This window comes from Erpetoichthys calabaricus, chromosome 5 (assembly GCF_900747795.2).
Source record: "Erpetoichthys calabaricus chromosome 5, fErpCal1.3, whole genome shotgun sequence".
Lineage (NCBI taxonomy): Eukaryota > Metazoa > Chordata > Cladistia > Polypteriformes > Polypteridae > Erpetoichthys > Erpetoichthys calabaricus.
Window position 1 is genome coordinate 193,623,771 of NC_041398.2, and position 13,498 is coordinate 193,637,268.

At 34.6% G+C, this 13,498-nt stretch overlaps 1 protein-coding gene across 1 annotated transcript in view; it reads right to left on the reverse strand.

Annotated features, from left to right (window-relative positions):
• LOC114652853 (aldehyde dehydrogenase 1A1-like) overlaps positions 1–3,685 on the reverse strand; it is a 40,378-nt gene extending 36,693 nt beyond the window's left edge. Inside the window, exon 1 of the mRNA XM_028803160.2 lies at positions 3,587–3,685. Within this exon, the coding sequence (XP_028658993.1) occupies positions 3,587–3,685 (99 nt within the window). The remainder of the gene's footprint in view (positions 1–3,586) is intronic.
• Positions 3,686–13,498: the final 9,813 nt, after the last annotated feature.

Below are 13,498 nucleotides of genomic sequence, written 5' to 3' on the forward strand. Positions count from 1 at the left end.
TAGTGAACATAATATTTAATGTATAATATCAGAAGGAGTATTTTAAATTGGTTGCTTTTTATCCTTGCATACTTGATCCTGTGTCCTGATGGCAAAAACTGGAGATGGGAATGTAATGGGTATGTTTTTCTGAGAAATACACTATGCTATCTTTGGTACTTATAAACGAGGTCAGTCAGAAACCAGCTACTGTAGATATGCAGTTTTCATACTCAACACTATTCAAACATCTCAGTCAGGATTGCCTCTCTGACTTCAGAGTTGCTTCACAGTGTTGGAATACACTCTGAAATACCCGACTTGGTGTCAATCAGTTGAAGCATGTTCTGATGGCCAACAGGCTTAGAGTTAAGGAAAACATTGACTGTTGGTTGCATGTATATACAGAACAACTATTCTGAATATTTACCTTTTTTCAGAGGCACTAAATTTAGTGTCCAATGGGGTACCATCTACTGGAAAACTTCAACGTTCATGTGGGAAATGCCAAAGGTGTCTGGAGAAGCAGGACTGGGAGGTACAGACTGTCTGATTTGAATCTGAGCAGTGAGTTTTTGGTAGGTTTATGTACAAGCCACAGATTGTCCATAAAGTTCAAGCACAAGGTTGTTCATAAGTGTACTAAAGGTCAGCAATTATAGTTGTACTCATATTATTTGATCTGAGACCACATGTACAGGACACATAGACAAAGCTTGGAGGTGAGTGTCCCCAATAAATAGACCTAGAAGACCCAAACTTGTTTTGAGGGTGTGCTGGGAACAACAAGCAGATGATTTTGTTCAAAATGAGTTCAACTCCCATCTTCAGAAGAGCTTCTCCTGTATTTTTTCATGATACCAAGAACATAGAGTCCATATGGACCCTGTATAAAATCTTACTAGAGGAAGCAGCAAGTGATCCAGCAGCACACACTGAAACCAAATTACAGGATGCACGTGTGGCCTCATCATTCATGATGAGCTGCTGCCTTTCTTTGTCGAAGTGTAATTCAAAAGCCTAAAGCTGAAATGTGTTATGAAAAGAAGATCATGAGTGATAAACATTTCCACTTACTTCTCAGCTCTTTACATTTTGTTGACAACACCTTACATGTTACTTTTCGCAGTAGTAATAAACCCTCTTAAAAATACAACCTTCTTTGACACATGGATAAAGAGATTAACTAGAGTTTAAGTACCTGAACAGAATGTTGTTGTTGATGAAGTGCTTATGTTTTTGAAAGGTCATTAGTCCTTATCTCACACATTAGTAAGCTGTGATGAGAGGTCCGTATTGCAGTGCATAAAATAAATAAAAATGATAATAATCAATCGGGTGCTGGTGTGTGGGAGTGCATTTCACTCCATGGTTGATTGGGGTGCTTGGCTGATCGTGCATACATGTGTCAATGTGAGCGGATCAGTAATGGTGCCTTGTTCATACCTCGGAGATGGACAAAGCACCACACCCGCACTCAATCAGGCAGGACAAGAAGGAGTTTGCATGGCAAAGGGGGAAAAAGAACATAAAGAAAGATCAAAAGAAAGACATGGAGGTTAAAGGACAGAATAGAAGAGCAGGAACTGGACAGAACTGGAGCAAGACAGAGGGGAAGCAGGCAGATGAGGAAGCGAGCCCCAGGGAAGGGGCATGTGGCTAACACTCAAGAAAGTCTCAAAGAAGCACTTTTAAGAGTGGCTGCTTCCAGTATTTCTGTAATATCCCTTGGATGCAAAGCCAAACCATCCTTGGATCTCTGAGGTCATTTCAAATGTGTGTATGTTCCTGTGATACCACTTTCTGTGTAGAACTCTACAGATTCTTGTGCCAGTTCGTTACACATTTATACATGGCCAATCAGTAAAATAATAAATGTCTTTGCCTATAAGTAGCTGCTTAGCAGACATATAGCTGCTCTACATTTATTTTTACACTTTATTAAAATATCCTGCATGAATGCTCTGTTTCACCTTCATGCAATTAATTTCTATTCTTCATTGTAGCTATATTTCAGGCATCCTATTCCCATTTTGTGCAGTTAAATAATATAATTCAGGATAATCTTAATCATTTTATTAATTTGGGAAATCTTTATTTGAGGATTTTATTTATGTATACACATACAGTAGCTTACCATGATATTTGTTACTGTTTTCCAACTTTGTCACATTTTTCTGTTGAATTAACTTATTGCAATCTCTATATATATAAAATCCAACGCCTGTCTGTCTGTTTGTCTGTCTACTTTTCACGAGAGAACTACTTAGATCGGGTTTTTTATCAATAATTTGCTTGAATATTCCTGTTGATTTTGCGACTTCTGTCATTGCGCTATGTATCATAGTTTACTTGTGGTACAGATTTATTTGCGCAAATCCGAGAGACACGCAGCGGGTCAAGGTGAGGGGGGTAGGGCCCTCCTCACTCATGCGCCAGCCTCAGGGCATTCCTTACCTCTGCTTAGCTAGCAAACGAGAGAACTACTTAACAGATTTAGATTGGGTTTTCTTCTATAATTTGCTTGAACATTCCAGTTGATTTTGCGACTTCTCTCATCGCACTAAGAATCATAGCTCACTTGCAGGAGCAATATATTCACGCTAATCTGAGACAGAGGCTGCGGGCCGAGGGGTGGGGGAAGTGTGACGTCAGGAGTAGGGAGCTGGGCCTCCTCACTGTCCTGTTTCACTACTACGTGGGCGGAGCCACAGGGGATGGCTAGTATATTATACATTTGTGCTCCTTACGTATAAAACTGTAAAGTTAAAAATGGTCTAATAATAGGGAGAACATAATAGCAGAAGCAAGACAATGATCACAAAATGGCTAATTGTCTTCAATTTGTCAAAAATATTAGTGAATGAATGAATAATTGAATGAACAACAAAGGAAATGAATAAATTCTTAGTGTAGCTTTTTACATATTTACACATGACTTTAAAATATAATATAGCTGCATTTGTCTGGTTTCCAAAACTTCAGTAGGTTCTGCTTTCTAATGGGGTTCAGATAAAGGGTGTGAATCGTTGAAGCATATGCAAATAATTCCACAATTCAAATGTCTTTGTTTTAAAGTTTTAGTAGAAATTCAAAGCAGTTTACACAAACAACAAGAACAACTGATAATACAAAAGAAAAGTTCTTATATAAAATGTTTCTGTTCAAGTTTTTTATGTATCTTTGAATATCTCTTAGAAGTTCTCTATATAACATACAGTCATAAGTTCATACATCAAACTTGCAGACGTGAAACATGAATGGTCAGAAACCTGTATACCATCGTTACATCAATGAAACCAAGGAAAATCAAACAGTTAAATTTTCATTAGAAGTTAGCTCTAGGTGTTAAACAGAATTGTCTGTTATCTATGTAGTTATGAGAAACTCACATTCAAAACAAATTAAGCAATCACTCGTGCATTTTAACATTACCATTAAACATTAGCTCTTAAATATACCGTATTCAATGTCTAATGCAAATTTAAATCATTGAATTTGATGAAAAAAATCAAGTAAACTAAACTTTTGTGAATTTTTCTAATATCAGCCAAAGCAAAGACTACTGACAAATATTAAATACACTGTAGGAAGCACTACTACTAACCTTAGTATACTTAATATCCACATCACTTATTGGCCTAGGTAACCCAGGAGGAGCTCCTGACGAGTTGCACTTTTGACTTTCCCCACTCAAATTGATCATGTTGACTTTATTACCTGTAATATAAGTAAACTGTTAAACACATTCTCTGTATATTTTTAACTGATAAAAGTGTTAAAAATGATAATAAAATAATGATAATCATATCTGAAGAAGAAGCAGCAGCAGTAACCATTGCTGTGCTACCTAAATGATTTTTAAAAATAATTTACTTTGACATAATTAAAAATCTTTTAATACAAAAATAATTGAAACATTTAACTATATCGTATATAGAAAAGATTTTACTTTATAAAGTGTATAGTTAATTCCTTAGCCCTGAGGTGCTTGATTTATGGCTGTCTTGCACTAAAAGTTTTAAACATTTATTGTAACAAGCAAATTACAACTTTTATAAAAAGTAATGTCAATGTATCTTACTGTCTTACTGCTGAAATTGTTATTTAAAGAAGCATTTCAAAACAAACATTTAACATACATTTTCACACTAATCTAGGTATATTGATAATTTCCTGCATGACAGCAACCTATGATTCTGTCTGAATTCTTTGGCTGCTGTGCTGGCATACACTGCTTAAAAACTGTACATTTCAGCTTAACAACAATTATTCAGATATGTGCACCACATGAAAAACAGAAATGCTTTTTAAAGACTTCTATCTTATTCCTCAACCACCTGCTCCCATTCTAAAACTTACAGCTAATGCTTCCAAAAATTATCATGGAAATGCAGGTTTCTAGCTCACACCCACACTCACTCAAATGGAACCAATTTAAAGTGAAGCTAATGAAGTGGGGGCACAGTTAACTCTTTCAGGGCTGATGTCGACTTTTGTCAAAAGAAGGAGTTGACAATGGTAATCAACTGTAAACTGTAATAAAACCAACCGTTATGTTTTAGTTGGACTCTTGTTGCTAGAAGGAAATGAGATTTCCGGCGCTCGTGTGAGTAGCAAGGCGCAAACAACGGCAAAAATGGCACTGAAATAATGGTGAGAGATCAAAGTGAATGGGTAAAGCAAAATACTACGTGGATTAAGTTTTGCCTATTATCTCTGAACTGGACTATGACTTGTCGGACTCCGATTTTGATACGAGTGATCGAAAACAAATGTGAGGTTCCAGCTTCAGCTAACTGGTCGCCAGCTAATCATGGGGCTGAACAGGTTCATGTAGCTGACATGCATACGGCAATGTTCACCAGGAGGACTGCCACTTAATGATAAGAGGTAGAAACCAGATTGCGATGCACTGTGACCATGACCACTGTTGCTGCTGCCACGCGAAAACAGCAAGCCTGCTGAACATTCTTGGCAAACTGGCAGCTGCAGCATGCAGCAACAGATGTTTTATGTTGATTTCTGTGTGAAACCATTGCTTTTCAGAAACTATGTTTTTTGGAAAAATATATTCAGCCCTCAAAGAGTTAAGATAGATACAGTGAGGAACATAAGTATTTGAACACCCTGCGATTTTGCATGTTCTCCCACTTAGAATTCATGGAGGGGTCTGAAATTCACATTGTAGGTGCATCCCCACTGTGAGAGACAGAATGTAAAAAAAAAAATTCAGGAAATCACATTGTATGATTTGTACAGAATTTATTTGTATTGCACTGCTGCACATAAGTATTTGAACACCTGGCAATCAACAAGAATTCTGGCTCTCAAAGACCTGTTACTCTGCCTTTAAGAAGTCCACCTCTACTCCACTTAGTAATCTTAATTAGTAGCACCTGTCTCAGCTCTTTAAAGACACCTGTCCACCCCACAGTCAGTCAGACTCCAACTACTACCATGGGCAAGACCACAGAGCTGTCAAAAGACACCAGAGACAAAATTGAGACCTCCACAAGGCTGGAAAGGGCTACGGGGCAATTGTCAAGCAGCTTGGTGAAAATAGATCAACTGTTGGAGCAATTGTCAGAAAATGGAAGAGGCTAAACACGACTATCAGTCTCCCTCAGACTGGGGCTCCATGCAAGATCTCACCTCGTGGGGTATCACAGATAAGAAAGGTGAGGAATCAGCCCAGAACTACACGGGAGGAGCTGGTCAATGACATGAAGAGAGCATGAAAGGTCACTGTCGGTAGAACACTATGCCGTCACGGTTTCAAATCACACAGTGCACGGACGGTTCCCCTGCTCAAGTCATCACATGTCCAGGCCCGTCTGAAGTTTGCCAATGACCATCTGGATGATCCAGAGGAGGCATGGGAGAAAGTCATTTGGTCAGATGACACCAAAATAGAACTTTTTGGTCTAAACTTCACTCGCCGTGTTTGGAGGAAAAAGAAGGAGGAGTTGCATCCCAAGAACACCATCCCTACTGTGAAGCATGGGGGTGGAAACATCATGCTTTGGGGGTGCTCTTCTGTGAAGGGGACAGGACGACTGCACTGTATTAAGGAAAGGATGAATGGGGCCATGTATTGTGAGATTTTGAGCAACAACCTCCTTCCCTCAGTCAGAGCACTGAAAATGGGTCGTGGCTGGGTCTTCCAACATGACAATGACCCGAAGCACACAGCCAGGATAACCAAGGAGTGGCTCCGTAAGAAGCATATCAAGGTTCTGGAGTGGCCTAGCCAGTCTCCAGACCTAAATCCAATCGAAAATCTTTGGAGGGAGCTGAAACTCCGTGTTGCTCAGCGCCAGCCCTGGAACCTGACAGATCTAGAGGAGATCTGTGTGGAGGAGTGGGCCAAAATCCCTGTTGCAGTGTGTGCAAGCCTGGTCAAGAACTACGGGAAACGTTAATTGCAAACAAAGGCTTCTGTACCAAATATTAACAGTGATTTTCTCAGGTGTTCAAATACTTATGTGCAGCAGTGCAATACAAATAAATTCTGTACAAATCATACAATGTGATTTCCTGAATTTTTTTTTTACATTCTGTCTCTCACAGTGGGAATGCACCTACAATGTGAATTTCAGACTGCTCCATGATTTCTAAGTGGGAGAACTTGCAAAATTGCAGGGTGTTCAAATACTTATGTTCCTCATTGTAGATAGATAGATAGATAGATAGATAGATAGATAGATAGATAGATAGATAGATAGATAGATAGATAGATAGATAGATAGATAGATAGATAGATAGATAGATAGATAGATAGATAGGTTTAAAAGATGAAGGGTCGTATGTTTATACATCTTCAGAATACATTTATTCATACTGTTTAACCAACTTCATTATCTAAGGATTATAATTACAGCCATCTGATAAAACCAAAAGAGGAACACATCAGGAAATTCATATTTAACCAATCATGCTGCTTTGTCCATTCTCAAGTTATATTTCTTTAGAAAAAATAAGCATTATCAAAAAAGAAACAGATGAGCTATGCTGGACAAAATGTGCCTTTCTTTACATAATTTTTTATTGTTATAGGAAAAGCTTTTACCAATCATGCATGAATGTATAGTATAAATACACAAAAAGAGAGGGAATCTGCACTTTCAAAAGAAACAGAAGTAGCAGAGCAAATGGAAAGTGGGTGGCAAAATACTATTCATACTATAGGATGACTAAATACTTGAATCAATAGTTATTTTTTAATGATTCATGACAAAAAAATAGTGTTTATAAAGTGAACAGCCAGAAGAGCACAAGATGGCAATCGCCAATGAAAATTTGAAGTATTACATAAAAGATGTAGTTAGCAAGACATTTTAATATAACTTACAGTGGAAAATGTTGTGCAAGGAGGAAAATGTCTTCCACAATCATAAAAATAACAGAAAAGTGCATGCATACATTCATACATACTTACATGCACACATTTTCCAATCATAGTTAATGTGATTTAAGGTTGTCAGAGTACTGAGCAGCATTATTAAAACATTGTACAGGCAATTTAGTCACAAACCAGTACTCAAGGTGAAAGGTAAAATTTATATTTACAATTAGCTCACACATATTTGTGAAAGGCAAATATAATCCCATGTAACATGCAAAACTGAAAACATTGAACAATAATCATGCACATACTATTTGATCTTTCAGAAAGAAATTTTCCTGAAACCTGTAAGGGATTTTTTGTATGAACATTGATAGGTCAGCAGTGCACCAAGTGAAGGTGGAGTCCTTGATTCTTAAACATTATCAGATGACCTGGGGGAGTGGAAGGATGGAATGTTGGCCAATTTTGCTCATAAAAATATTAGATTTAGCAAATACAATAAAAATTGTTGAAAGATCTTTGATCAGACTATTCAGAAAAAAACACACGCAAGGCCAAAGTCAACCCTGGACATTTTGTCAGTGTACACCAAAAAAAAGGGAGGATGTGAGATGAAACTGTAAATATTGCAAAAAAGTTCGTGCAAACACATAATGAACAAGTAGATTCCACAAGGTTGGTATTATCATGGGTAATCTAACTGTCAGTGAACAGTGTTATATGCTGCGCCAACATACTGTCTAATAAGATTTCACTTGCTGTCTACAGGTGTACAGCTTTAGAGTGTCAGGTGGCCTTTGCAATATTGAGTTCCGTGACTACAGATAGCCCTCCCTTCTGTGGATCCATTACTGCACTAGAAAAGGAAAACAATTTGTCTTGTAAATATGTCTTATTTTGTAGATGAGATTGTAAAAACCTGGAGGTGCTATAAGAAGAGATAGAATGTAGAAGTTCAGTTGAGTCTGCTCCCAATGTACTCTTGCAAGTGTCTTCTGCTCTCAACCTGAAAAATATCCCAGAGTAAGCATTGACCAGCATAATTAGGATAGAGCCTCTACAGATCCACTTGATTATTTCTGTTAACATACAGTAGGTTTATTAAACAAAACAGCTGCAATTGTAAATGTGGATGTATCTTACAGCTTCACCATGTATTCCTGTCATTGTCCTGTTCCTGCCATGAAGATATGAAGGCTGATGAGAAGACTATCAAAGAATTTTGTCCTTGACATAATTATCGGGACAAATTATAGTGATCCCTAAAGTGGTGTGCTTGAGTGTTGGGCAGAGAAGTATAAAAAGACTAGAAGATACGAAAACATTAGAAACCCAAATTACGTTCAAAGATTAAAGGAAAAAGGCTAATGCAAGCAGTGGCAACAACTTAAACAGGAGTTGCTCTGAAGAACCTAAGGGCTATAGTGGCTTACATTCGCAACATTGAAATTAATCAGTGATGTACATTTGAAGAACTCAAGATGTTTTCCAGAACAAAAAAAAAAAATATTTATTGAAAGTTATTTTTAAAAGTAAGTTTAAGACATAACACAGAGAATAAACATATTCCAAAATTTTGGGGTTTTTAAACTAATTGTTCTTGAGGACTCATGATTATGCAAAGCTAGGTAATTGCACAAAATATACGGCATAAACAAACATCAATAGTGTCATTTGTTGGTCAATACTGTCATTATTCTTTTAACAAATTATGTTATTTTGCAGCCAAAGGCTGTAAAAATAGGTGAAATAGGTCTATTTAAAAATAGATAATATAATGTTAATTAAATTGAGTCTTGAATGTTAAGATGTAGTCCATTTTAATTGAAATCTATCAATCAAACTCTCAGAAAAGGAATGGAATTCAGCCATTCATAAATATCTCATCTGATATAAAGTACGTCATCTAAAATTGCATAACATTTGCAGAGGGTAAGAGCCATCCTGCAAGTGGTGTCATCAAGCACATACATCGCTGTGTTTCATTTTGGGAATGCTCTCTAATCAAACACTGTATTTTACTTAGCTAGCCATGGATTGAAAATCAATCCTAACCCTTTAAAAGCAATATTTGGAGTAATACTAGAAGGAATTTCATTGCACTATGAAAAATTTGTTGTAATATCATATGACACACTACCTACATGAAGACTTTCCTTAATTGAAAAAATCCTAATCCACCTGCTCTAACTCAGTGGGAAAGTGATGTTCTACTGTATATTATCTAATTCTGTTTATGAGAATCTATTAAGATTTTTTTCAGAATTTGGAAAAAATTAAATTTTCAAGTAGGCATGCAGGCACGTGCCAAACCCTTTTATTTTATTTATGTATTATTGCATATGAGAAACTTCTTTGGATGGAGCCTTCTTGTCAATTATTGGCACATTTTTAAGAAATGAGACTCAAAATGACATAATTTTGAGTGTGTTTTTATGTAGCCTGATCAACAAATTATATATGTTCAAATATCAAATGTGTCTAAGAAAGTTCCCTTTGTACGGCTGCTTTTTGCAATGACCATTGAAAAAATGCATGGATGAATGGAATGGATAGACAATAAATGTGTTAGTTTTCATTTTCAATAGGAATTGCATTTTCAAAATTCCATATAAATACGAGTCCCATGAGCTGAGCAAAAGTCTTGTTATTTTAACACAAAGCTCTAAAAATAGAAAATAAGTTTTCTTACAGTGTCATAGATAACAGCCTCTTTGCTTTTATTTCCATTGCTTAATGATTCACTCTATGCTAGTTTATCTTTATTGTATTATATGAAAAGTCTTACTAACATTTAGCATGTGCAATGTCAATGCAGTTAGAAGTGAACAATCAGGTACGGCATGTACAGTATCTAGAGAATTACTAAAAATGCACATTACATAATGCATAACAATTCAAATAGACATTGGAAAATTTCCAAAGGAATCTGAAACATATTCTAAATTCATTATATGACTTACAGTATAATATTGAAAGAATTCCACAGGGAAAAAAAATTAAGTGCCTTACATAGCAACACATAAGAATACAGTGAGATACAATTGTGCATCATTCTAAAATATTTATCTGATTCTGATAAAAGGGAAAGGAATATTTGGATACTGTTTTCTAAATTACAAAATCTGAAATACCATCTTGAAATTTAAGAATACTGTATGTTTAAGCAAACGTAAGTTCAATATAATTTTAAAATAATTTACTATTGTCACTTTGTAAACATGGAAAAAATATGAAGGAGAATTACATCTAGCAGCTGCATTAATAATATTAACAGTCAGGCTCCAAGTCTAACCTTCTTTGTTAAGTAACTGCGGATTTGTAGAAAAATTGTTATCTAAACTCAATAATGTTTATATAAAGCATCTTTATCCCTCATGCTTACATGTGAATTTATATACAATTATGCGGACTCCTTTGTTTCATAGTGAAATTTTATGTGGCTTTTATTTTAATGTATTATCAAAATAGGCTAATATGTTTTGTTTCAGAATTTAACAAAAGTACATACCTTTGGGAGCACCTATACATTTAATAAATAAATAAATAAATAAATGAAAGTGGAAAAGTTAAAATGCTGTTTAATTTTTCAGTGTGTAATATTAACCTTCATCTTTTATTTTCTTTTGAAGAAGTGTGCTGATGCAAGTTCCTTTTTGTAAAAAAAATACATGTATAACTATTCATATAGAGAATATTAACACAACATTTACAGTATTTATTACTGAATTCTATTAACTGAATTACGTTCTGGACTACTTCCTACATTGAACTTGATACTGCCAAAAAGATCTCTCTGTGACTTGTGGGTGGTAAAATGGGATCAGAAAATGGATAGAAGGAGCTCATGTTTTTGTTTAGAAACTTACAAAAAAAATTAAATCTGTTCCAAAAACTAGCATTTACCAAAATTCTTAAGGTTCATGTACATTATTACATGATTATTATTACTCTCCCATTTCTAGTTCATAAATCTATACACTTCAAAAAGGAATACAACTTTCCAGGACAAAACATCAAAAATCATTATTATTGAAAAATGAAATCAGTAAATTATTGCACCTCACAGACAAACTGTCACAGTTTGGGATAACTGTTATGCTTCTTAACTAAAGACATGTAACAATTGGCATTGAATTACTTGAAAGTAGTCAGTAAGCTGACTTTTAAATTTTGACACACATGATCTAACAAATGTAAAGATTATTTTTGAACATGTAAGTACAGTTTATTAACTGGCATGTGTATGTTTCCCCAAAGATACTGGATAAACTTAAAATTTATAATCTGCTCATAAAATTCTAATTTAATTTCATGAATTGTTGCACACACTTTAAAATTCTACTTAAATTGTATTAATTACATGCATTTACATGCAAAATACAATAAGTTAAAATATAGTAAGCTAAAAATGAAGTACTAAGTGTTTAGGCAATTAAAAAATACATTTAAAAGATGTAAATCTTTGAAATACAGCATGCAGAATTTTTCATTAATAACCATTAGATAGATAGATAGATAGATAGATAGATAGATAGATAGATAGATAGATAGATAGATAGATAGATAGATCAAATTTTACAGTAGCTCCAAATAAATATATATACCATTATATTATATTTATATATCTTTATAAATATATATATTTAGTTTGTTTTGGAATTTACTATCATTCACTGTTTTATAAACATATTATTATTATATACATATTCATAAGAAAAAAAAATCAAAGTTTTCTTTTTCCAAATTATTTTGTTCAGAAACGTTATCTCAGCATATTTATTTGGTTAGTTCTAGAATACAGCTGTGATTTTTGATTGATTTCTCCATTATGGAAGTGACATGGACATGTAGTTTTATTCAACAGTGATCTGCATAAAATATATGACAGTTGTCACATTTTAGGTGTCCCCTTGGATGGATGGATGCACAGCGGCTGGTAAATGTTGTACAATATGAATTCCTTGTTAGTCCACTGATCTTTATTTCAGTTAGATAAACCTAAGGTGTCCCAATTGTCTACTTTCTATCTGGCATTTTGTTAATTTAATTTCTTCTTAGTGAGTATTATTTTGAGATGGTTAACTTGAAAAGTATTAGCAAATTAGAGAAATTAAAGAAATGTATTGTAACATTGTTAATGGTTGTCTATGTTAAACATTCAGTATAAAACTCTTACAACAAGTTTTCTGTGACTAGTAAAAGCTCCTTTCATTAGACTATTCACAGTATGAAAATAACCAAACTTAACAGACAGTGAAAGTGGCTGTTAATAAATACTGTAAAGTTCTGCAGATAACAGCAGATGCATTTGCTAATGTTAAATGTTGATACAAATTTCTAGGTTTTCAAATTCTTATTTTCCTTTTCTTTTTCTTACTTTCATAATTTTTAAAAACTAATACTCGTTTTTTGCTATTTGGCATGCATTCAATGACACTTTGTATCACATCAGTTAAAATATATGACAAAAATTCCATTAACAGTAATGATTATTATAAACTGCTTAAATGATGACATCAAAGATGTATTTAGCATTATATATATATGTCTTCTATTAATCCTTTCAAAAAGAATAATTTAAAACGAATCTTTAGATCAGCTGTTGTCTGAATGCCACTGATGTTAACTGAAACTTAGACGTTGATTTAAGATGTACAAAGTTTAATGATTTGCTCATTATAAAGAACATTAAAAAGTAAAGGTATTACAGATACATGCCATGGTGCTGTAAAACCCTTCCAGCATAAGTACAGGATTATGAATTCATCTGAAAGTTTTAAAATGTACAGTATGTATAGCCTGGCAAAGTTCAATGAAAGTAGTTAAAAAATTTTTCAGACTCTTACCTTCACAAGAATTGTCTTCTTCAGTCTTTCAGATTTCACTTCAGGTATCTAACATTGCTCTAAAGTCTCTTCTAACTTTAAAAATGCAGAGCCATGTAAAACCTCTATATATATACTAAGTGAGGCAACCAGTAGAGTCCACATCTTACTTCAAGCCGTTATCAAGTGGCGTTACTCATACACGCAGATGCTTCAAGCAAACACTTAATCTGCATTGAATTGGAACCAATTCACATGATTCACTTGAAAAAGAAGCTTATTGTACACAGCTAATGAAAATACCCGCAGCTATTGCATGTACCATTTATTCCTCTGACCA